General features: G+C 37.0%; 1 protein-coding gene across 1 annotated transcript in view; it reads right to left on the bottom strand.

Annotated features, from left to right (window-relative positions):
* Nucleotides 1–93: 93 nt before the first annotated feature.
* Nucleotides 94–24,990, bottom strand: part of LOC128885628 (uncharacterized) — a 27,696-nt gene continuing 2,799 nt past the window's right edge. Inside the window, exons 2-3 of the mRNA XM_054139745.1 lie at nt 5,960–6,123; nt 94–1,763 (exon numbers count right to left, since the gene is read on the bottom strand). Coding sequence (XP_053995720.1) covers nt 1,521–1,763; nt 5,960–6,123 — 407 coding nt within the window. The 3' untranslated portion in view covers nt 94–1,520. The remainder of the gene's footprint in view (nt 1,764–5,959; nt 6,124–24,990) is intronic.

Consider the following 24,990-nt stretch of genomic DNA (forward strand, 5'->3'; position numbering starts at 1 on the left):
ACAAAGGGGAAAGTGGGAAATGTTAACATTATTTTCTCCGATATCCATAATTTATTTTAGGAACTTGTTGCGACATATTATGACGTTATCTTCGCATCGCATCTCTCTACCTTGTTAAACGTACACGAATAATATTTACAGTTACATCGTTTATCATAAATAGGTACGTGTCTCCGGTTTAAGTAGATCTAGAGTAACGTTTTGAGTAATGTTACAAATCGTCAAGACGGCATCTTTGACGCTTGCGTTTCTCGTATTTCTTTCGCTTTTATACATCTTTTTGCAACCTATCTCACACTCACACGCACATACACATACGCGACACACATGCACACACGTTTATACGTTTCACCTTCTTACTTTCGCCTTATCGTTACAAGATGGAATAGAAATTTACACTCGCACTCTTCAGCGGTAAACATTATCAGAACGACTTTTCGGGGAAGCACCGGACCAGGATCCAATGATTCATTTCTCAGGATACGTCGACGATGCCAACGTCGATTACTCTCTTTTGTTCCCAATATTTACATACAAGTGTTCGCAACGTTACACTGGGTATACGTAGTTAGTATGTACATACATGTATGTACAGTGGAACCTTCGTTATGTGGACACCCGTTACGTGAACGTTTTGTCGTATGAACTGCATGCTTCCAATTCTAATACTGTACGTACAGTTAGTAATTTTAGAATTTTTATTTCGTTTATGCCGTTAAAATAAAATAATTGAGGTATACAGTGGGTAAAGAAACTATTGGCACAGTCACTTTTTTTAAACATCTGCCTAGATTAGAGTAGTATATTAATATAAAATAGTGTAAGAACCGGAAATGGGAGGTAGCTGAGACGATTCTGAAGCACAATTTCCTTTGCAAGATTGTCGGATGGTGCTTCGTTTTTGAATTATTAATGAAATAAGCACCGACCAATCACAGCGGCCGAGTAGTGCGTGCTCAGCCGCGAGAGCATAGACTCGAGCCAGGATTGGCTGGTAACAGCGCGCTACTCGGGCGCTGTGTTTGGTCGCTGGTTTTTCGTTAATAATTCAGAAACGAAGCATCAACCGACATTTTCGCAAAGGAAATTGTGCTTCAGAATCGTCCCATCTACTCCCTATTTCCGCTTCTTACACTAATTCTGAGATACTCTGTATAACGTTGCCCTCGATATCACGTAAAATGAACCTAATAGCTTGCAATCTTTTATTCTCTGAAAATTTGTTTACGCAACACTTTTATCTCCCTCGAATTAGTTCACATAACGAAGCTCCTACCGTATAACTTCAGTCTAATCGATCATCCCGACACGTTGACTCCCTTTTCATTTTACGTATTCGTATATTTTATATTTCATATTCGTTTATCCTTTATACGGGGCTAAGGATCACGTATGTATAACAATAAGTGTACCACCGAAATATCAAACGCGGCAAGTCGACGGACAGGTGTTAGACGCGCAGTGATAGTTTACGTTAGAATCGTTCGTTCTCAATTAGCACAGTTACTTTGGTCAGACTTTTACACGACGTATGGCCGATAAAGGGGTTCCTGAAGCTCGTTGGTGGTTCTCTGGGTTTCCTGCAACGCTCCCTTGGAGTCCTCTTGCGGATTAGGCGAGTTCGTGCTCGTATCGCCACCGGTTTCCCTCTCCGTACTTCTTCCGTTTCCGGTATCGTCTCCTTTGCTACTTGCACGTGCCTCTTGTTGCGCTTTCTTACTTCTCTTCCACTTCATCCGTCGGTTTTGAAACCAGATTTTCACCTGAATTCAAACATATCGGATCAACGATCAGTTCGTTTGGCGAGGAAAATATTCGACGTGGGAATTAGAGATAGGGCTGATACCATTAGCGATCTTGTCGGTAATCGGTAACCTGTTAATGGAGTATCGTTTTATATCGAACTATTCGGTACACACGTCATAGGATCTAACGGTACGCGTGTACTTGGAATCTCAATTTGTTATCTATATTTTTCTAATGATCAATTATCGATGAGGCAAATCGATGGAATAGAATTTTACTTATTAGAACAGGTTCGAGGACAAGGCAGTTCTGATAATCGAGTAGTTTAGATAATAGAGATCCACTAGCTGTTCCCTCCATAAGTCCTTCACCGTGAACCTTCAGGCTTGACCTTGGTTTAGGTATTAAGGTGAGCCAAAAGTTCGTGCGTTTTTTAAGTTGTTTCAGTTTGTGTAATTTTCTAAAGTAATTAAAATTACTTCATACGCAAGAGTTATATATCATTCTGTAGCTTTTAGAAAGCTCTTTCATATTTAATTATAAGCTACATTAATTTATTGATCGTTCAATTTTTTTTTGTTTTAGTAATAACATACAAAATTTTGAGATTCTAGTACTTTGAAGAGTTTAAAGTTATCGAAGCAACAAAAAAAAGAAAATATTCGGTAGCTTTAAACTCTATCTTCCAGCAGTGACCATGATTTCACTAAAATGATAAACAATAAGTTAATGTAGTTATTAACTAAATATGAAAGAGCTTTCCAAAAGCTACGAAATGATATATAACACTTGGATATAAAGTAATTTTAATGACTTTAAAAAATTGCACAAACTGAAACAACTTAAAAAACGCACGAAGTTTTGGTTCACCTTAATAATATTAGATCATAAGTAATGTCGTTTTCCAACGCTAACTTTCGGCGAAGGAAATTAAAATAAAGTTTACTTTAATCATAAACGTATGAACGATCTCGTTTCTGCAATTTTTTTCCATCTTTTATGAATTTGCATAAACATTTATGCATGCATACATTAATGACAATCAAAGGTATTATGAGGACGTACACAAATTGTCAATTTATTAACTTAGGTTATTAACATTGTCTCTCTTTAATGATACAAGAATGTTCTGAATACCAAAAATTGCAATTAATTCTACCAGATAGAGAGTAATTTAATCATCATCATTACAAAGGGATAATCAGACACATAATACAATAGGGACAGCTATCGTTATTGTATAAAAGTATCGGTTGCCATGGCAAAAGGTGTTAATAATTGTTTAGTTATTAACTCCGTCTTGTTTCGCTGTAGTCGAACGAAATCTGCGTGGTTGAATCGATTCGATAATTGAAGGATTATAGTCACTCATGCGAGCAGTAACACGGGATTCTTGGAGCGAATATAGAGACTCGATGTTTCCTCCTCCAATCCCATAAGAAAGCGATGTAAATCTTTGGGGCAACATATCATACGCCCGAACCGACACGTCTCGGAACCGACCCGATTACATCTTCACCCTTCGGGGGAAACGCGCGTGCCTTCTTCTCGCGTCGAAGGATACGTAAGTATCTGTATATGTATTATACTTTCTCACAAGTACACCGCAGTACAGAAATATTGAAGCGCGGAGGGAACCAAAGGGAATTTCAAGCAAGTTTTATCACTTTCCATCTGCCCTTCGAGATACGTTATCTCGGCTCTATCGTAGGTTCGATTGAAAATTGGGGGAGTCTTGTTCGAACGAAAATACCGAATAACGAAAGAAAACTTAACAATTTTTCATGGGCGCATTTGGTTCCAACTATGATGTTCGTTATGATTTTCACGTAAGTGGAGAAAATGACTTGATAATGGGACATTAAGGTTTAACAACTCTCACAAAATTCAAAATTATTGGAGAATTGTTTAAAAACTTATGAATTTATTGAATGAAATTACGAGAGTGTATTAATTATACACTGGGCTCTATGTAGAATATTATGTTAATATTGTAAAAACTAGAACGTATATGACACTGTAGGTAATTAGGCATTATAATGATCTAGATAGAGTTAGGCATGATGACATTATGATATTCCAGACAGAGTCAGACATTATGATAGTATGACATTCTAAATAGAGTCAGAAATTATGATATTCTAAATAAAGTGGGGTATGACATTGTAGTTGGAATCAGACATTATGACATTCTAGATGGAGTCTGATATTATGACATTATGACATTCCAGACAGAGCCTGACATTATGATAGTATGACATTCTGAATAGAGTCAGACATTATGATACTCTAGATAAAGTGGGCTATGAGATTGTAGTTGGAGCCGGACATTATGAGATTCTAGATAGAGTCAGCAATGATGACATTCTGACATTCCAAACAGAATCAGACATAGTATGACATTCTACATAAAGCCAGGCATTATAGTATTCTACATAGAGTCAGCCATACAGACATTATGGGCATAATAACGTTCTAAATAGAGTCACATTCCAGTTAAAATTAAAATTAGACTTCGAAATCTCGTTTGGAATTTCCAAAACAAAAACGAGATTATGTTCTTCAGAGATCCATTGCACGTCCAGCACGCGTAACACTAGCGCGCTGGGCCATCTTTTATGATGGACGGCGCAAAGAAAAGAAGAAGGAACAAATCGACGGTAGACGCAGCGCGACGTTTCGTCGTTCGAAAGGTACAAGGCTCGAGGTAGAATCGGTTAAATATCGAAACAAATCAGGGACTCAGCCTGCCATAACTCAGACTTTCGTCGCTATTTGCCAAGCGATCCGTCAGAACACGTAAGCTTCGGAGTTATGTTTAAGTTGTTGAACTACGCGCGGAGATTCGCTCGTTCGCATTCGGCACGGCGAAAGAGAAAGATCCTGGATTATTCCACGGATTTCTCTCCGTGCTTTTTCCTTTTTTTTTTCTCTTTTTGCTCTCCACTTGATTCCGTTTCCATTCCGTCCATTTTCACACCTCACGGTAAGGAGCACCCTCTTCTTCGCGAATAAGACGGGACTTTGCGTCTGACTTATCGTTAGGGGACATCGGTAGCGACGATTTCAATAAAAATGCCGGTAAACATTCAAACATTACACATCAGCGAATGCCGGTTTGAAAACAGTATACGATACTACTTGCGATAATCAATGTTTGGTGATAATATTATACAATAAATTAACCCTTTGTACTCGGAGCCATCTGGTTGCAAAATGTGCAAACAAGAAGTGCGTGATAGTTAATTTTAGGAGACGAGAAAATTATGTCGTTTCTTTTATATTAAACTCAAACAAATCGATTTATAATATATTTTTATTTTTAATCACTTACGTAATCGTCCTCGTTGTCAACAATCTTTTGTAAATTTTCTATACCTGGTCGATAAAAATTAATTGGCACACAGTGAGCTGATAAATAATAAACAAATATTGGCATTCGCAGATACGACATTACTTTTTGGTCCTCCTAATATATTTGAACTTTGGAACTATATAATTTCTTGTGATTGTCAGACTGTGCATTAGATATCCATTGAGAGTCCCTTTCTGTTAGATTTGCTTGTTTCATGGATATTACCGATCGTCACTGACCTTATCGACGCAGACTTTACCGACCAGGATTCATTCACACCAACCTGATCGTAACTCGGTATATATTTAGCTTATTTTCAAATATATTATTACTAGACGTATGAAAATGTTCATAAATCCAGAAGAATATAAAATGTCAAGAATACTATACATGTTACACTGTTTAGAGGATAGAACAAACTTTCATTTTCTATATCTACGAAAATATGAATTTCCATAAACATTTGCAGTCTAATTATTACATAATAAATCTTAATCAACTTTTTATAGAAACAGTCGTTGGTTATCACTTGTTTCTATTTAGCAAGTAACTGAAAAATAGCTACCTATAGATTTTTCAAAAGGATGATTATTTGTTATATTTTCAATTATTCGATACATTATCTGAGTGCAGTATGACACACATAAATTCAACTTCATGACCTCCAAAAATAATAATCTTTAATATTGAAGTATAAAACATGGTTATCTATTTTTTAGGGAATTTTTCAAATTTGTCGATATTAGTGTCGATAAAGACTGGCGTGGATGATCTAGTCGGTAAAATCTACGTCGATAATTTCCATGGGACCTAAAGACTCTGTCGTATCGACACGGTTTCGTAACATGGCAATTTTACCTGTGTCTCCGTGAGCATCAGGGAGGTGGCCACCTCGAACCTCTTTGGTCTGCTAAGGTACTTGTTCTGTCTAAACTGTTTCTCCAACTCGAGAAGCTGTTGCGAGGTGAAGGCTGTTCTCGGTCTTCTAGTTTTCCCGAGGAGGGCATGCTGGGCAGCGCAACCTTGAAGCAGATAAATAATACACGATTAACCATGCCCCCCGAATCGAGGAAAACGTCGAAAAAGGGAAAAGTAGTCGGGGAATCGTTATCGTTACAAGCTATCGATAATCCCGTCTCGTATAAATACCAATCGGGGAACCAATAAAAATCATCGAATGCTAATGCAATTATCGCGAGTGTAAATCCCTATGGGTTGCCATGGTATGATTTGGGGTCGCAAAACGGGGGTGAAGGACCCCAGGGGTGGCCGCCCTAACGATTAGCCCTATGAACGACTCTTGGTCGCATCCGAATCTCTCCCCTTATGGCACCGCCAGCGTAAATCGAGGCGAGGTTTAACCTCTTCCATAACCAGAGATGTCGATGCTTCTTCAGCCTCGATTCGCAACCTCGGTTTACGCGTTTTTCCAATCTCTGGTATATCATCGTTTTAAGATTTTCTTCTTTAATACCAAAATACGCTACTCATGGTAATCGACGTCATCTCTCACGTTCAATTGTAATGTTCTTTAATTTATAAAAAACGCTACATTTTATAGTGTTTTCTTTTCTTTAATGAACGTTTGGAAAATAGACGTATATTCGAGAATTGTTTTCGAACAAGCAATGCAAGTAAATCAATTAACTACTTATCATAGTTAAAATGCATGTATAAATACCTTTCTGTGAATTTTTGGAGATTTTTGTACTAAACCAAACATCGTTCCTTTTCAAATAGGTATAGCAATGCTAAAAATTGACCAAAGTGGACGGTCTTTTTTTTAAAGTGTGCGTTTTCGAATAAACGTTACGAAAGAAATACAAATCAAACTATTTGAATACTTCTTCTATACAATTTTTTGATTTTTCGGAAAAAACTTAAATTTTTCAAATTTCATCACCTTTAATATTTTTTCCTTTCTTTTCCCCCTAAAACTTTGATCTTTTTTCCATTTTAAGACGCAAGTCCCATCATCGGGCAAATTTTTGTTCCTTTTTTTTCAATTGAAAATAATTTCTTTTTCATTTTTTCGCAATTTAACTTTTTGAATATATATATATATAAAATAATATAGATAACTTTTATTTCGTAACGTTTATTCAGAAACGCACATTTTGAAAAAAAACCGTCCAGTTTGGTCAATTTTTGGCATTGCTATAGCTATTTGAAGTGGAACGATGTATTTCATTCATATCTGATATATGGAAAAACACTCTTGAAAAATGCATCTATTTTCTGCACCGTTACTGTGCCTCCATAAAGAAACTGATGCGATTGCAACGTGCAAAATGTCGAAAAAAGTATTGTCGCCAGATTAACAAATTGTTTTGTACGGCTGGTTTCAGCCGAGGACGCACCTCCCCCAACTAAACTAGCAAGTGTGTGACCGGCTGTCAATGTTTGTACACATGGCTGTGTTTAGTCCCGCGTACACTCAGATTAATCCGAAACGCGCGATACCCTTATGTCGCTCTTAATCAGCCGCTTAATCAAACGTTCAACACCGGGGACGCGTTTAATTCTTCCACCCAGGGAAGAATCAAGTTGCTGGATGTACCTAGAAATGTACTCGTCGCCAATGTCCAACAGGACACGCGTCATCTTTTTTCGATACTTATTTATTAGACCCAATCACAGGGCCAGATGGAATAATTGATAAGGTAGATGACCCCATGATGATAATTGATTATTGACCAGTTATTTATTTTATTAATTTTAGTTTAAAAAAAATAAGTTTAGTTTGAAGAAATAAGTATTGATCAAGAGGTTGAGACATTACAAGCAATAGTAGTCATTCATTACTTTACAGTTATTTAGTTTATGAACGCTTGGTTTTCGGAGCACGGTCACTTCGACAAATAAATTCTTTGCAAAATAGGAATTTAAATAAGATTTGAATAGGAATTTAAATAGATATTTGTTTTACTCTGCAAATATTATAATATAAACTTTACTTTCAATATTTTTTTTTATTATCGCACACTGTGTGCATTTTGTACTTTCTTGCACATTAAAATTTCCTATAAATGCATAAAAATCTGCAGTGTATCAATGATTACGAAATGTATCAACAGAGCATGGAACAAATTCGTGAAGTTTCAATTCTTGTTCTGTATCTGAGAAAATATGAATTTGAATCTGCAGTCCATTGATTACAGAAAACAGAACTTTTTCTAGTACAGCGATGCTCCTGACCTGGAGCCTCTTAAAGGAAGCGATCTGGCTTCTACAGATTTCTTAAGAGGCCCTGGTCGATACTTACTATAGCTGCTATAACTTGGCTCGAAATTCGTATGTAGTGCAATGTATCGTCCCCGAATGCGAACAGTTGACAGCTTCGCTTTCGCTATTTACGTTATACATACATAGATATTAATCGTCTCCCCAAAGGGTGGCTTGCCACCCGCTGCGCACATATGGTCCGTTCGGTGATTTTCTCCCCGTCGTTTCGTGACAATTACTATTTGGACGATTGCCTCTATTTCCCTTTATGATTTACCACCGTATCCTTTCCTCAAATTTTATGCACGGTCGCCGATGATTTATTTGAAGATATGTTGCGAAACCTAACGAACGATGACCCTCGAAAACAGCCATATACTTTCTTCCGGGAGTTTCTTTGAAGTTATCGATAATAATTTCATGAATTATGTTTTCATCGACAGGGTAGCACTGACAGGGAGTTTCATCGATGGTATTTACATATCTCACTTGATAAATATATGGACGTTTACCATCTTTAACGATTAATCAGTGTATACTGTAAATTATTATTGCAAAATTTTCTGTTGTTAAATTCTATTTTGGACACGTATTAATAATGTCAAGGAATATTGAAGTTTTGAACGATTTATTAAATTTGTTAGAAAAATTGTAAAATGAATGGATAAATAATTAGCTATTTCAGATACAACGAAGAAATTAGTAGCTAGAAAATGAATACACTATTAGAATTAATAGAATGAAGAGAAAATTGAATTGTTTTTTGTATTATCACCGGTAATAGATAACAAATAGAGGAAGTAAACCATTAACAAAATATATTCTCTAATGCAACACAAATTAAATACAGAATAATAAATAATATCCATTAGTAGATTCGTAATTATTTTTAGATACTTATCGTGGAAGTGTTCACATATGAGTGGGGGTGTATTTTCATCGATACGACGAAATCTGAATTTTTCCTAAAACATTTTGGCTAAGACTTTAGAGTACCTGGTCCTTTCGCAACACTATTTTCTTGGCCAAGTTTCCATCGATTCAATCGAAATGAACCGAGGAGATCGATGAAAGGCCATCGAAACTCTAGGAAAGCGAAGGTGCCAGGGAGAAATGGTGCAAGTTATGACAGATGTCGGTAAACAAGAAGGGCGGCACCATCGAGTGGACAATCACCATTTTCAGCACTCCTCTGCGCGGGGTGAAGCAGTGGGGTGCCGTTAAGGTTAACGTCGTTCTCGTCCCGCCACACTTTTATCATGATAATTTAATTTATTTGGGGTCCTATTAGCCGCTTCACGCCAGGCCACCCTTAAATCATGCTGATCACCGTGCCGGTAAACACCAACCATTATCTGTACTTAACGCGACTCTCTATTCCCCCACTCTTCCCTCTTACTCCCCTCATTTCGCTTTGCTTCTCCCTGCGTCAATTCATCCTTCTATCTCACCACTTTATTCATTACTGCGTCGATAAAATGATTCTTTTCGTACGTAACCGTTTCTTTCTAATTCCTTACTGCTAACCAGGTGTTTCATTCGGCATTAAAATACCAATCATGCGCACCAACAAATTCAAAGAAAGATTAATAATGAAAGATTATACTGTTGAGATTGAATATTGCCTGAAGAATACGAAAGAATTCATTTGTACTCTTATCGATCCATGCACTCTTTTTATTCATGTTTGTTTCCATTTAGAATGTTTTCTATTCATATGGTATAAGAAGATTTTTTGTAACTTTTTGTTAGAAATATCAGAAATCCTGAAAATTTTATTATTAGACTACGAACTTGATGCGTTTATGCTATATCAGCGCCTCGCGGTTTCACCCGCGTGGAACACTGTTTATTCTATGTATGTCGTTTGCGTTCGACTGACAGTTCAACCACGTGAACCTTCGTGAAGCAGTTGGTGATATTTCTGATTCTTTATTTACAAATATAGAGATTTCGAACCGTAACCTTATTTTTATCAAAATAAAATATAGCAAATGTCCTTCCTCGTGATGTAATCATCTGTTCAGCGGTTTAGGGGTGAAAAGATAACAAATAGACAGAGTTACTTTCGCATTTATAACATTAAAGTATTAAAATATATGGATGTTATATGGAACCTCTGTATAAAAAGTATGCAGAACATATTTTATTAAAAGAGTATACATAATAATATTCAATATTTAATTTTGTATCGGTGTGTATATTTCACGTACGTTTTCATATCTAAGTATTTATCCATAAATGCATAAAATCCGTAGTCTAGATATTATAAACCAAAAATGTAGCAAATAAATTGCAAATAGATCGAAATACAGTCGTCCTTTGTAACGTCGTAGTTCATTGCTATGCTTCGATATTGCATTTCATTATTACCACTGTCGTTTATTTGTCCAGTTTAAGGATATCTCAGCCGTGCTAGACTTCTTATGTACTTGTATGAATATCTACTTATTATTCCATAATGCATGTGTACCCTTACATTTGCATAAAGTAGACGCTGAATAAAATAAATACGCACTCCCATACACGCATTAAAATGTACACGTTCATTTATATCCGTACGTGCACCGATGGTTACAGAACGAACAAGACACGACGCCATAATCGTCCTCGTTAACCTAATCCGATCTAGAGGCTTACTTAATCAAGGTTAATTGCTCGACACACCTAACCCCGAGAGATCAGCGCTTTCGTGCATGATATTTTCAGCGACGAAATAAATTTCGTTACGGTCCGGAATAGGGACCACTTGAAATTATCAACGGTAATGGTAATTTCAATGATAATTGTTTTATCGATAATTATTTTCAGCGACATTATCTGTTTACATACAGAATTACCATTCATGGATCAGATCATTCGTGGATCAAAGAAAAGAGTATATGTACATACAAGGCGTTACTTAAGAACAGATGATAAGAAATAATAATTGGATACCATCGCTTTAATTATTGTTAATTTGTATGAACTAAATTCTTTGTTTATGCAATATTGCTTTTACTCTTGATACGTTTCAAAACGTTTTCATTTAAATACAATTAAGAATCATTTCGGTGATAAGTACACATTGTGTAAAATGATTAGATTATATCTCGGTTATTATTCATTTATAATGAATATAAATCCCTTATTTCTCTCTTATTGTTTTCACATTTTATATATGTTTTGAAACATTTTCTTGATGCGAACATATTGTACAAAATAATTAGATTCCATCTCTTTTACTATTTGTCGTATTGTTTTTACTTTTTATACGTCTTAAAACATTTTCATTTAAATACAATTACGAACCATTTTGGTGATAAGTACACATTGTGCAAAATGATTAGATTATATCTCGGTTATTATTATTCATGTATAACGATCGCGAATTCTTTCATTTACGTCATATTGTTTTTATTTTGCATACGTTTTGAAACATCTTCATTCAAATGCAATCATCTTTTTAATTATTATTAATGTATAATGAACATAAATCTCTTATTTCTCTCTTATTACTTTCATTTTTTTTTATATATTTTGAAACATTTCCTTGGTGAGAACATATCGTGCAAAATAATTAGATGCCATTTCCTTTATTATTATTATTACCAATCTATAACGAACATAAATTCTTCATTTATGTCATATTGTTCCTACTTTTCGTACATTTTGAAACGTTTTCATTCGCATAAAATGAAGACAAATTTTTCCGATACGACTGAAATTTTCCAAATTTTCCGTTCTACGTAAATGCTTCAAGTGTTATCGAAAACATCGAATTTACAACAAAATTTCACACGAATTCATCCAACCGGAATCCAGAATAGTGCCCCACCCCCACCTCCACCCCCACCCCCAGCCCGCTCAAAAAAAGAACGAGAAAAAACATAGCTTCGGCTATCATTTCGGTGTACATCGTTCGATTGGTTGCGCGACTGGTTATCCTCTCTGATGGACAGCAATTATTCAGCGCCGAATTGCAAATGGAAATTACGGAGGCAAATCGACGCCTGTATACCTGTAGCAGGGCGAAGCGTGTCTCGGAAGCACCGGTCCGATTTTCACGGCACGGTCGCCCGCAGCGAGCGTTTGCTACGCTCGGATTCCCTCCCTTCCCTTCCCTTCCTTGTTATTTCTGCTCTCGTTCCATTACAATCTACCCTCGTACCACCCCCGCCGCTCCTTTCTCTTCGCACGGTCCGTTCGGTCTTTCCACCGTCTTTCTGGTGTCTGGGTTTCGTGGTTCGGGATTCTCTCTCTGCCCCCCGGTTCCATTCCCGGTTCTCCGTTTTCGACTTTCGTCGATGGGTGTGAGCCTGCGTGGGCGCGCGCCCGCGCGTGGCCGCTCCTCGCCGGAGATACTTCTCCCCCTCCTTGTTTCGCACAGTCCGGGGAAGCCCCGCCTGTCGCCCCCGGAGTCCTCTATACGACCCGCCTCCGAATTCTCAACCCCCCGGTCGTATAGGAGCCGAACGAAGACGGGCGAGAGGGTAACGTATCCCGCCATCCCTCCACCCTTGGTCGCGAGACGTCATCGAGACTCCTCTTTCCTTCGCGTTACAGGGATCCATGGCAGGGTCGACCGGTGGGGGGTGGGTCGGGTCCCTCTAGGTGGCGGAGGGGTTGGAAAAAGTTGGCCAACTTTCGTCAGAGATGATTATTTTCTCTGTCCGAAATGGTTGGATTTAATTTGAAATTCGCCTCGCGAACTCACCACAAATCACGCCATAAACATTCCGGAACGTTAACGTTTACTTTTACCCATCGGACTGCTAACTGGAATCGTTTCGGGGGTTTCGTTTCATCCCCGCGTTATACTGCCGCCGTTCTCTTACCTTTCCACGTTATCGGATGTTATCGACTGTAGGAGACGGGATGAGTCGATCAAATGTCAGCCCCTCTCCCATCTTTTACGGTTTTTTATATTCTGTCACAGAATTTCTGTGGTGGCGTCGATGGGTGGCCCGAGTCCGAGGCATTAGGGTTGAGTATTGGAAATTATTCGGGGCAAAAGCAACTACTGTGGCGAAATATCTGTACATTTTTGTATACTTTATAGCAGTGATGGGCGAAACCCTAAATAAGCTTCGAATAAATTTGAAGTTTGCCGACATGTTTGTCTCGTTTTCTCTTTTGAACATTTTCCAAAGAAAGAAACGAGACAAACACATCGGCAAACTTCAGGTTTATTCGAAGCCTAGAGTTTTGCCCATCTCTGCTTTATAGACATGTATAGTTCGAAAATTTGGTATATATGTATGCAGGTACATAGATACATTGCGGATTAATTTGTCAAGTTTTACATTTTGCTATCTTGCAACTAGACAGCTGAGAAATGAAGTCTGCTTTATATAGAATTAATTTCCTTAATTTAGTTTTAAATATATGTTGTTATATGGGTGACTGAGCTTTTCACTAAGGTACTTCAACAATTCACTTTAAGGGCTAAGTATTAATGAAAACGAATTAGAATTCATAAATTTCGATGAGAATACAAGTATACATAATGTGACAAATGTTAGCTTCTATATTTTCTAAATATCTCGAGACAAAATTTTATCCTTGTGGACATGTCCATGTGATTCAATCCGGCAATCAACATGTCAATTATAATACACATTTTCCAAAGACTAAATAATTATTTATTAAAAAGTGAAAGTTGTTGATTGATGTCAGATAACATGTTTTAGTGTGATTGAATCTTTTCTAACGACATTTAGCTATTTAACGTTTTTTAGGGAAACTGCAGGTAAAATCTTATGTACGAAGGTGGAGGGCAGGTCCAAGAAATTTTATACGTGACCTTAGATGAGATGGGAATGGTAAAAAATGGCCAAAATCCTTCTTACGTAATTAATGAACGGCTCCTTAGAAGTATAGCAAGCATTTCATTCTCAGTCAGAAGACAATGTTCATGCGATACGTTTACGATAAAGATTGGAAGTAACATGCATTTTATACATAGATTCATTGTAATGACCATCAGGTTGAAACTTACAATGGTCACTTACACGGTTCGTCCTCTATCGTAACAAAATAACGAATAAATATCTTGACTCAAACTACAATTATAAATATCTCACTGTAAATGCACAGAATTAATGTCTAGATCTACTAGTTATTAAAAAAAATTAATGCATTAGACACTGTTAGGTTTATGAGAAAAATTAAATAGAGATGCAATAGATAATAATCTTTATTATACAGCGGAAGAAGAGATAGATGCGCCGTGCTCACGTGAACGATTAACTGCGTAAGAATACGTCGACTATTTGGATCGACAGGTGTATCGAGGTGTCATACAGCGCCACACTCGGTGATCTACGTATTAATATATCTATACATATATCACATACATATACGGATCTCAACAGACATGTACAAAACGGATCGGTACAAACTCGAGAAACTCTACACCTAATAACTCTCTCCCAATCGACATTCAGTCTTCCATTAGCTTCTCATCGCGCCGTGCTTCACTATTTCACCTAATATTGCATCGTTCAATGGTTTGACTAGTTAAACGCACTGCCTAAAAGACGCAGGGTGGTCGGACGTATTAGATTCACGTTTGGAGCAAATGTTGTTTGCGTATAGATGACACGACGCGAGCCATGGCAAACCCGAACGCGATGCTATCCGTATTCCGTGCATACACACGTGGAGGAACGTCGCCATGTCGGCGACCACACGCGTCCACAGGTACAGTTTCGATCAAACCAGATCATAGAGATATAGGATGGCGGGTTTGGCCGAACGTGGAACGTTACACATCGGGTAACCAAGATCTGTTTGCTTGCGGGCGGCCAAACTAGCTGGCAGCTAATTCAGAAACACCATTACCGCCTATATGCCTATAGATAGGTAGACTGATGCGACCGCCACAGCCACCGTCACCGCCACCGCCACCGCTTCCGCTCGTTTTCAATGTTTCCATCCATCCACCTACGCTTCTCCACCCTGCGTGTGTGCGTTCCTGATGTCTAGCTTTACCCTCCCTCCCTCCCGCCCCCCCCACCCCCACCCCCCAACCCCCCCGTGCTTTACCAATTAAACGCGCCACCATTTGTAATCGCAAAGCAATCATTATGTCGTTTGGACTCTTTCTGCGACACTTTCGTTGAAGATTAAAATTAAATTTTCCAGTATGATCCCCTATTTAGATGGAATATCTTTTATTGTACTATATCCTGTATTATACTGTGATATCAAGGATAATGTTGTATCTTGCTGCATTATGCTATTATACCTTGTATTATGGCGTGTGATGCTCGAATATTCTGTATTTTGCAGTATTATGCTCTATTTAGATGGAATATTATGTATTCTACTAAATATTGCTGTATCATACTGTGATATCAAGGATAATGTTGTGTCTTGCTGCATTACGCTATTATAGTTTGTATTATGGTTTGTGATCCTTGAATCTTCTGTATTATGCTGTAAAGCTTCTCAAGCTTGTAAATACCCATCCTTTTTGCACATGTTCAATGTATTCCCTGTTTTAACGCTTCATGCACCGGTAACCTATTTATAGGCTTTTTAATTCCAGGATCCACTTACAATTTAAGAAACTGATCAATCCTTCTTTGTACCGAGTATACAATTTGTAAAATTTAATGTTAGCCTGGTTTAATAAATGCTAATATAGAAAATCCTTTTTTAAGTTCTAAATAGACCGATAAACGAAGCGTTAATAAGTATTAGGTGTAGGAATTAATTCTGTACTATGATATTCAAGCATTTATAAGTTTAGTTCGAGTAGAAATATTTATTCGTTATTTTGTTACGATACAGTACCTAAAAATCTTCCAAGTTCTAAACTATTTTAGTATGCTATTATATTTTAGTACGATTTGACATTACAGAGTTAAAAAGCAAGTTACGAAGTGAATGTTTTTAAATTATAAAGCATGGAGCTCAACTATTTTTCCAGGAGCGTCGGAACCTTGTTCAAAAGCATATATAAACGTAAGTTGTAAATAATGTAAATAAATGTAAATAAAAGTTCATCTTTTGCATCGAAAATACTTTGTCGTTGAGGGTAAATGAACTCATCTGCGTTTTTCAATGACTCCAAGAATGAACGAAATGTTGTATGGACATTATTAATAGATTTATCTATTCTTTCATAGTTTCTTACCAAATTAAAATATTTTACTGTACAATAATATTTCTGTATGTACTCGACGTTACAGAGTTAACAAAGCAGGCACGATCAAAGATAAAGCCCCATTTCATCTTTTTCATCGAAAATACTCGGTCGTTGAGGGCAAGTGAACCGATTTGCGTTCTTGGATGGCTCCAAAGATGAGCGAAATTACCCGTTGAAGCTGTCTGTAAGTCCGTGGAGTTTCCATGGCAACTCTAGAACCGGCGGGTACGCTATCTGCCGAGAGAAGGGCGAAGGGGATGAATAGACGGATGAATGACGCACAATTAACTAATTAAATCATCCACCAACCCTTCGCGTGCTTCATCTCTCGGGTATCATCCCCTTTTGTTGGCAGACCTCCTACCATCTCGTCGACATCTTCGGCCATTGTTTTTCCTCTGTGTTTTGTGAAACGAGTCTCGTCGTACGAGAAAATAAAATCGCGGAACAAGGGAAAAAATAGGAAAAAGAACAAGAATAGGAACGAAGGAGACGTTTAAGCACCTTTCAACGAGCTTCATTTAACACTTTGTACATCGATTTTTTGGAGAGACCATCGAACTTCTAACTTTTACCACTATTTTCTTGTCTATATTTTTCGTTTATAGTTAAATAAAGATCGTTCATCCAAGCTTTCATTAATAAATAAAATAAAGATTAAAAGCATTGATTGAGTGTTTCTAGCTTTGTTATGCGGATGTTAGGATTTTAGAATGTGGAGATAATATTTTTTTTTATAGAATACGTACAAATATTGAGTAGGGAGTATTGTTACGCATTTTGGCGTGTCTGTGGAGGATATAAGGTACAAGCAACAGTAGTAGATGTATTTAAGGCGATTTCTATCAGAAAAATGGCTACCTTCCTTTTCTAGGCATCGAATACCGGGCTAGGATGATGTAAAAATGTAATAAAACAATATTGTCTATTTCTTCGCGAACCTAACAATTATTATCGTTACTTATGTTAACGTTGGAACACGCTATCGTTAGAACACATTCAAAGTTAACGAGTATTTCTCAATATGTCGGTAGTTTTTCTTTATCATAGAATTTTTATTACGGACACAGTTTCCTTCTAAATTAAACTATTTTAGTATGCAATGGATAGTATGCAATTATATCTTAGTATGGTTTGAGATTACCGAATTATAAAGCAAGTTAAGAAATAAATGTTCTTAAAGTATAGAGCATGGAGCTCAAATATTTTCGCAGGTGGATGGGACCCCTGTTAAAAAGCAAGTATAAATAATTTATAGAAAACAGTAGTTCTCTCTGCTGACCGACCATCTTTCATCTCCTTAGAACTCCCAGTCTTAGTAGGTAAGAAGATATTGCAGATGGTCAATTGCTTGCTTATACAAGTTTTCACGATCTCTCAGCATATCTACCGTCGGTTGCTGGATAGTTGGCGAGAACCCCTCAAACTAGAATCGATGACTTTAACTATATTCAGATTTGTATATCTTTCACAATAAACGTAGCAAGATTGTAGGCTCGGTTCTGTTATTTTCATCTTGTTAACTTTCACCAGTATTTTCTTGTCTATATTTTTCGTTTATAAAGATCGTCGATAGTTAAATAAAGATCGTTCTTCCAAGCTTTCATTAATACATAAAATAAAGATTAAAAGTATTGATTGAGTGTTTATATGATCTCATATTCCTTTAGATGACTATTAGATGTTCAACTGGAGCTGTCTCAACTCTATAGACAAGGGAACCGAAATTTCATATATTTCTATCTTCCTTCTCTATGGAACCTATTCTCTAAATACTTGCACTTTGAGTAAGAGACAGTAAAAACGTATGAAGAAGCGAAACACCTGAGAAACAAGTGTTTTGGGAAGAAAGAGTGAGTAAGAAAGTATGAAATCAAGTGATCATATTTTCTCTTCAGCTTTGGACCCTCAGGGGCTGTAGCTATGTTTGATTGTAGCTACAGTACGGGTTTAGCGATCCCGAGGTACCCGAGCTATTTAGAGGAGGGCCAGTGGCTTCCAAAAGACACGTACAGGAATGTAATATAAGAAGTTAAGAAATAATATGAATCATTGTAACGTAAGAAGTTAAGGATAGATGTAAAACAGTGTAAATATAATATGGAAGTAAATAGATACAGTCTATCAATATTTGTATTTTCTATACTTATTCAAGAAATTTGTCTAAATTAAATAATAGGTTTGATGTTTCCAAATAAATGTTTCTTTTTCTTTTTAATAGAGGCTTTACGTCGCAAGGTCGTTAGCGACGAGGATATTTTATATTTTGTGGAACAAATTGGTGTCTCTCAAATATTTGATGTTTTGCAGAAATGGGCATAACCCTTGGCTTCGAATAAATCTGAAGTTTGCCGATACGTTCGTCTCGTTTCCTCTTTCGAACATTTTCCAAAGAAGGGAACGAGACAAACACATCGGCAAACTTCAAATTTAATCGAAGCCTGAGGTTTTGCCTATCTCTGCTACAAAGCTATAAACTTAGCACTCCCGAAGACTGGACTTAAACAGAAAATAGTACAATACGGTTCCATGATCTTCGAACCTAGGATTGCAAATTTCACCACCTCGTGTCCCTCAAGCTCTCACGCCCGACTTACGCTAATCGCCGCCGATCATCGAGGCCGATCTCGCCGCGTCCACGATACGTCGTTTTTCGCGCGATGGAAAAGTCGAGAGGTCGTTTCGGTCGATTTCGATTAATCCAAAAGCAAACTGGTGTCGCGTGGGTGGACGCACACATGATACCGGGTACAGTTTTTAGTGTACACGAGGCAGAGATATCGATGGGGCGGCGGGGTAGGGGGGAGGGGGAGGGGGAATTCGTGGACATAGAGAGCGGCAAAAGGTTGCGGCGATTCCCGGTACCTGTGCTAGTTAAATTTCGATACGGCGAAGCTCGGCTACGAAATAGATGAAACATGGTGTTGTCGGAACGCTGCCGCGGGCATAACGCGCGACAAATATTCCGCAAATAAAAGCTCGCATCTCCTGCTTTTGCATCCCGTATCCTCTCCTCTGCCCCTCTCCCCATCCCTCTCTCCACTGTCAGCTCATGGTGCCCGAGCCCCGGTGAGTCGCGCACTCACCATTATTTACACAGCGTCGAGAGCGTACGAGGATGCGAGGGGGGGGGGGACACACACACACACGTACACACACCGGGTGAAAATAGAAAGAGGTGGTTGGGGTGCATGTGTGTGACGGGTGGAGTGAGAGGGGTGGACAGGTAGGACCGAACGGGACGTTACTCTCATCCAGCAATTTTTTAACAAGTCGAGCCCGTGTTCCAATGCCGACGCGATAACGGCCGCTTCAGGTGGGGGGGAGGGGGAGGGGGGAGGAGGGGGGTGGGGGACGCAACGTTTTATTTTATTCCGCGAGACCCGCTTTTTTTTTGTCCTCGTTGTTCGTTTTACGCTATCGGGTTTTCGCCTTTTTCGTCGACGTTGGATTGCTCGGCAACTACCAATCAGGATCATCTGACAGAAAGTACCCCGCACTCCGCCCCCGAGCACCACTCACCCCCCCCCTCTCTCTCTCTCTCTCTCTCTCTTCTCTCTCCGACTCCTCTCTGTTCCCCCTCGCTCTCTGCATCCAACCCTCTTCCATATACACAGGCGCATTTACCCTCCCTCTCCCCCCCCCCCATCCCCCTCCCCGTTCACCCTTTAGCCAACCTCACTCTCCTCGTCTTTCCTTTCACGCTCTGTCTCTGTTTCACTCTGTCCGTTTCTCTCCGTTCCCCTTTATTCGGATTCGGTCCATCTCGGCAACCTGGTCCGCTACGTTCACCGACCAATTTGTTCGATAAAAGCTCTCGACTGATTGGCTGGACAACGCGGCCACGGCTCTTTTTTCCAAGCGTGAAATTTACCGTGGTAACCGACTCGTCCTTTTCTACCGTGGTTGCGTCTATTCGCTGTGCGGAGTCGCACTTTCGATCCCAACCCCCCGCTCGACGTTCCCGTTCTACTTAAGAGGTTACACCATCTTGACCGCCGCAAAACGACCGGTACCTTCGTCATTTCTTTACGGGAAACGTACGAGGTACGTTGGAAACGATCCTTCCGAGGTGTACAAAGTACCTCCTGAACATTGAAGAATTTATTTTCTTTAACGGGGGACACCACGTCCGGAGTCCAAGTATTTAATGGGGTATCTTTTTTAGAGAGAATTCATCTAGTGTCTTTTCGATATTTGTAAAAGGTGTTCCTTGCTGAGTAAATTATGAATTTTCATGTCAATTATTTTTAGATAAAAATATGTTACTTGAAACGTATCGGCTAGTTCTTTTATTTATTTCTATAAGTTCAATTGAAGACAGATTAGGTACCTTTATACTCGCGAAGTAAGCAAAGGGTTATAGAAGTATAAGTTCATTTAAATTAACGTTCCACTAACAAATTTAAGAAAGTGGTAATCTCCTCCAAATTTTTTAAATATTGGAGAACTGATCGGGTAACGAGATCCGATCATCCTAAACATACTGATTTAACCCTTAAATGCTCTAAGCTTCAAATTTGATACCGGATTTTTAAATCGAATTGTACACTTGCTATTGGCTTGTTTTTAATATTTGGCTGTACGTATGTTATCATTGTTTAATATTCTTTTGAACAAAAGTTGAAAAAATAAAGGTTAGCTGTAAAAATTGTTCAAATATATTACATGTCAAATACAAATAAAATACAATACATTGACATTTTTTAAAATTTAATTTGAAAAATCAGGCTTCTAAGGATTAAGCACAAAGTTGGAAAGTGGAGCACATATTGTACTTCATTTAAATACCTCGAATATGAACTAAAAAAATTGAAATAATCGTGAAAATTGAGAACTTTTTCTTTAAAGACTTCTTAAAAATTCATTCTCGACTTCCCGAAAATAAAATTTCATTCATTTTGAATAAAAATTGCGACCTTTAAAATTTCCACTGATAGCAGACTCAGAGAAACTGGCTAATTGACAACAGCTAATATATCTAAAAGATTTTTGTGTAAATGAATTGAAAAAATTACCAAATGTACTTTGTAATATATGTACCCAAAAGTTTCTTAAAGTTATAAATTAACATTACATAAATTCTTCTATGTAAAAAAAATATTCTAGTGAAAGACTTAAAACTTGAACTCCGAATGTGGTTTTTCACCTATATTTATTTACAACGGAAATGGTTTCCTTCTAAATTAAACTTGTTTTTATTAATCACCAAACACCTTTTAATCTTTAATATTTTAATAGTAGTTTTACTAAATATTACATATCAGAAATGTACACATTATCCAAAGAACATAAGAAATAAGAACAAAAGAAGAACAGAAAAGGCAACGGTGGTCCTTGAAAGTCCGCTTTAAATAACAACAAAACAAAAATTCCCTAACAAGGATATTTTCCTTCAGTCTTTGTAACAAAATTATTTTAGTATGCAATGATATTCTCGTATGAATTGTAGTTATTGGATAAAATGTCATTCAAGAATTTTAAAGAATTATTTAAGTATTTAATTATTTTCAGAGCTTCTTTTGAGAGTCAGTTAAATTCCTCTTTTAGAAAATATTTGTATCGCACATTAATTTCCGTAGAAAATCATCGTATGCTATAAAATCATCCTAGCTACGTAGGAATTTCATCGAATACTAACAAAATCGTTTGGAGTCGTTGCCCTAACGAAAATGCTCAACGAAAAGGGTTAATCTCTCAATTTTTTTTGCGAAATTGCGTGGATGCGCGGAGAAAACGTCTGAGTGGGCGATGGCAGATGATATGCGTTTTCACAGCGCGACACGAAATTTCCCTCGGATGTTATCGTTTGACAACCGACCTGAAAACTTGAGTAGCCGGTCAATATAACGCGGTAGAGCGTTACATTAGGCATGTAAACACTCGCTATCTGCCCATCATACGAGCAATCTGTCGATCCATTTCACGACGTTGCTCGGTTTCGCGACAGGAACGAATATTATACGGTGCTCGTGATCTACATATTTAAAACCTTAACAGGCTTATGTCACGTACGAATTGCTATTCCTATTGTACGAGAGACTTGCCACGAGAATGAAACAGCAACTTTAAGTACAAAGAAAGTAGATTTGGTAGGTAACAGTGGAAAGAAAATATTTTATTTAAGAAGAAATGATGTATTTTCATTTAAGACGAGAAATATGTCCTTTCGTATCAATTTGCAACTCCATTCACAAGCGCTACGATTGCATCTACAGTCAGTGTAAGAAGTACAGTAACTAATTTAAAATAAAATTAATAAGAAAAGAAATAAGAGGTTAACGTTCAAAGTAATAAATTTTAATTTACGCAAAATCTACTCTAAAAATATGTAGGTTCGTTTTGAATTGGTCCCTGTACAAATACTTATTATTAAACTGGGGATCTTTATGCAAAATAAAATCTTTGCAAAAGAACCTTCACAAACTGGATCTAAATAGAAATTTATTCTATTCTGCAAATATTATAATATGAACTTTACTTTCAATCTTTTTTATATTCTTGTATATTGTTTGCATTTTGTAGCTTCTTACACATTCAAACTTCCTATAAATACATAAAGATCCGCAGTCTACTTATTACATTGACTTTATGTTTCAATTGAAGATTGTGAAAAGGGAAAACAAGAATAGTATAGTTTGTGAACAATGAAAATATTTGATTTAAGAAGAAATGATATTTTCGTTTAAGACGAGAAATATAATGTCCTTTGTTTTAATCGGAAATTGTCTGAAGGGAAAAAAAGAATAGCGTAGTTTGTGAACAATGAAAAGAAAATACTCGTATTTTTAACACAAAGATCGATATTTTCTTTTATGATAAAAATCTCTTACATCAATTTGCAACCCCATTCCCAAGGCACACGTAATAACTGTATTAATTTCTAATCGAAAGTTATCAGAAGAAAGAAAAGAATGGAATAGTTTTGTGAAACGTGCAACGAGAAGCTCTTGTACTATGTTTTATTAAAATTTGAAAGATCTCTCTGTTGTTACATGAAAAACGATTCGGAAAGTAAAAAGTATCGTATAGTCGAACAGCACGCAACGTGGTGACGTTTGACGTATCGGGGTTAAAGGGATGAATTGAGTGGAAAAGCACATATGGTTGGAGAGGGTCGAGTGACTAGACCAGACTAGAGAACTGGAGTGAATCTCCCTGGATGGAATTCAAACACACCGATCAGAATGTTTCAAAAAGGTTGTTGCACTATTGGTTGGGATTTGCCACCATATAACGTAGGGGTTGGTAACCTGTATATTCGGATATCAATGTTTCAAATATAAACGACTAATGGAATATGGGATCGTATAAACACTCAATCGATACTTTTAATCTTTATTTTATTTATTCATGCAAGCTTGGAAGAACGATCTTTATTTAATCAAAAACGAAAAATATAAACGAGGAAATACTAGTGAAAATAACAGAAACAAAATGATGAAACATGAAAAATACTTGTTTAAAGGGAACATTTAGAATTTCGAAGCAATGAAGATCTGCTTCGTCACCTTTTCTATAAATATAAATTACATCTGTAGAATCTGTAGAATAGATTGGTGATGTAATAAGAAAGACCACGAACGTAATAATTGTACAGAACAGAGGCTTGTTACAGCTATCTTCGTTTATTAATTATAGACGAATATGACCTGATACCCAAGCACTATGTAATTATCTAATAGCAATGCAGTGAGACCTCGAATAATTCTGATTCATAGATACCCAGAATTGGGCCATGATTACGGTAATCTTTCAGAGCTAATCACGCCCGAGTATTTATTAATCATTAATCAGTCAAAATGTATTCACAATCATAGATTACATTTTAGCCTAGTAGATACGCGGGTGTGCTCGCACTTATGTCTTCATAGACATTTTCTGTGCTTGTGTAGTTACATACATACAAACATATAAAACATGTACATAAATCGGTACAAGTGGAGTTGGAATAAACCTGGGCACTTTTGAAATAGTATTTCAAATTACACGTTATTTAATTTCATAATTATTTCAAATAATTGTTTAAAATAACTGTGAAATTATTCTTCCAATGACGAATACAGACCTGGGCATTCTTGAAATAATACCTACTACTTGAATTAATTTCATTATTATTTCAAATAACATGTTATTTTATTTCATAATTATTTTCATACGTGTAATCACTTTTGAAATAACGTTATTTGAAATATTATGTAAAATAACGCAGTAGTTCATTTTGTAATTATTTGAAATAATTGTGTCGGTGAATACAACATTGTATCAGACGAAATCAGAAGTACACGACGTTTCTTATCCAAAATCGAGGAGAAATAAACGTATCGACATTATTGCAAGATAAAAGGACCGATTAGCCTTTATTATTCGATTATAACAGATGTTCTCCAAGAGAATAACACACTTTGCGACAATATTATTACATAGACTCACACAAATATCTTTTAAATAATAATATTATTATTTCGAAGATGTATGTGTATGAAAATAATTCATTATTCGATATAATTAATATTTTGAATGAATT

The sequence above is a fragment of the Hylaeus anthracinus genome, unplaced genomic scaffold, assembly GCF_026225885.1.
Source record: "Hylaeus anthracinus isolate JK02 unplaced genomic scaffold, UHH_iyHylAnth1.0_haploid 11981, whole genome shotgun sequence".
Classification (NCBI taxonomy): Eukaryota; Metazoa; Arthropoda; class Insecta; order Hymenoptera; family Colletidae; genus Hylaeus; species Hylaeus anthracinus.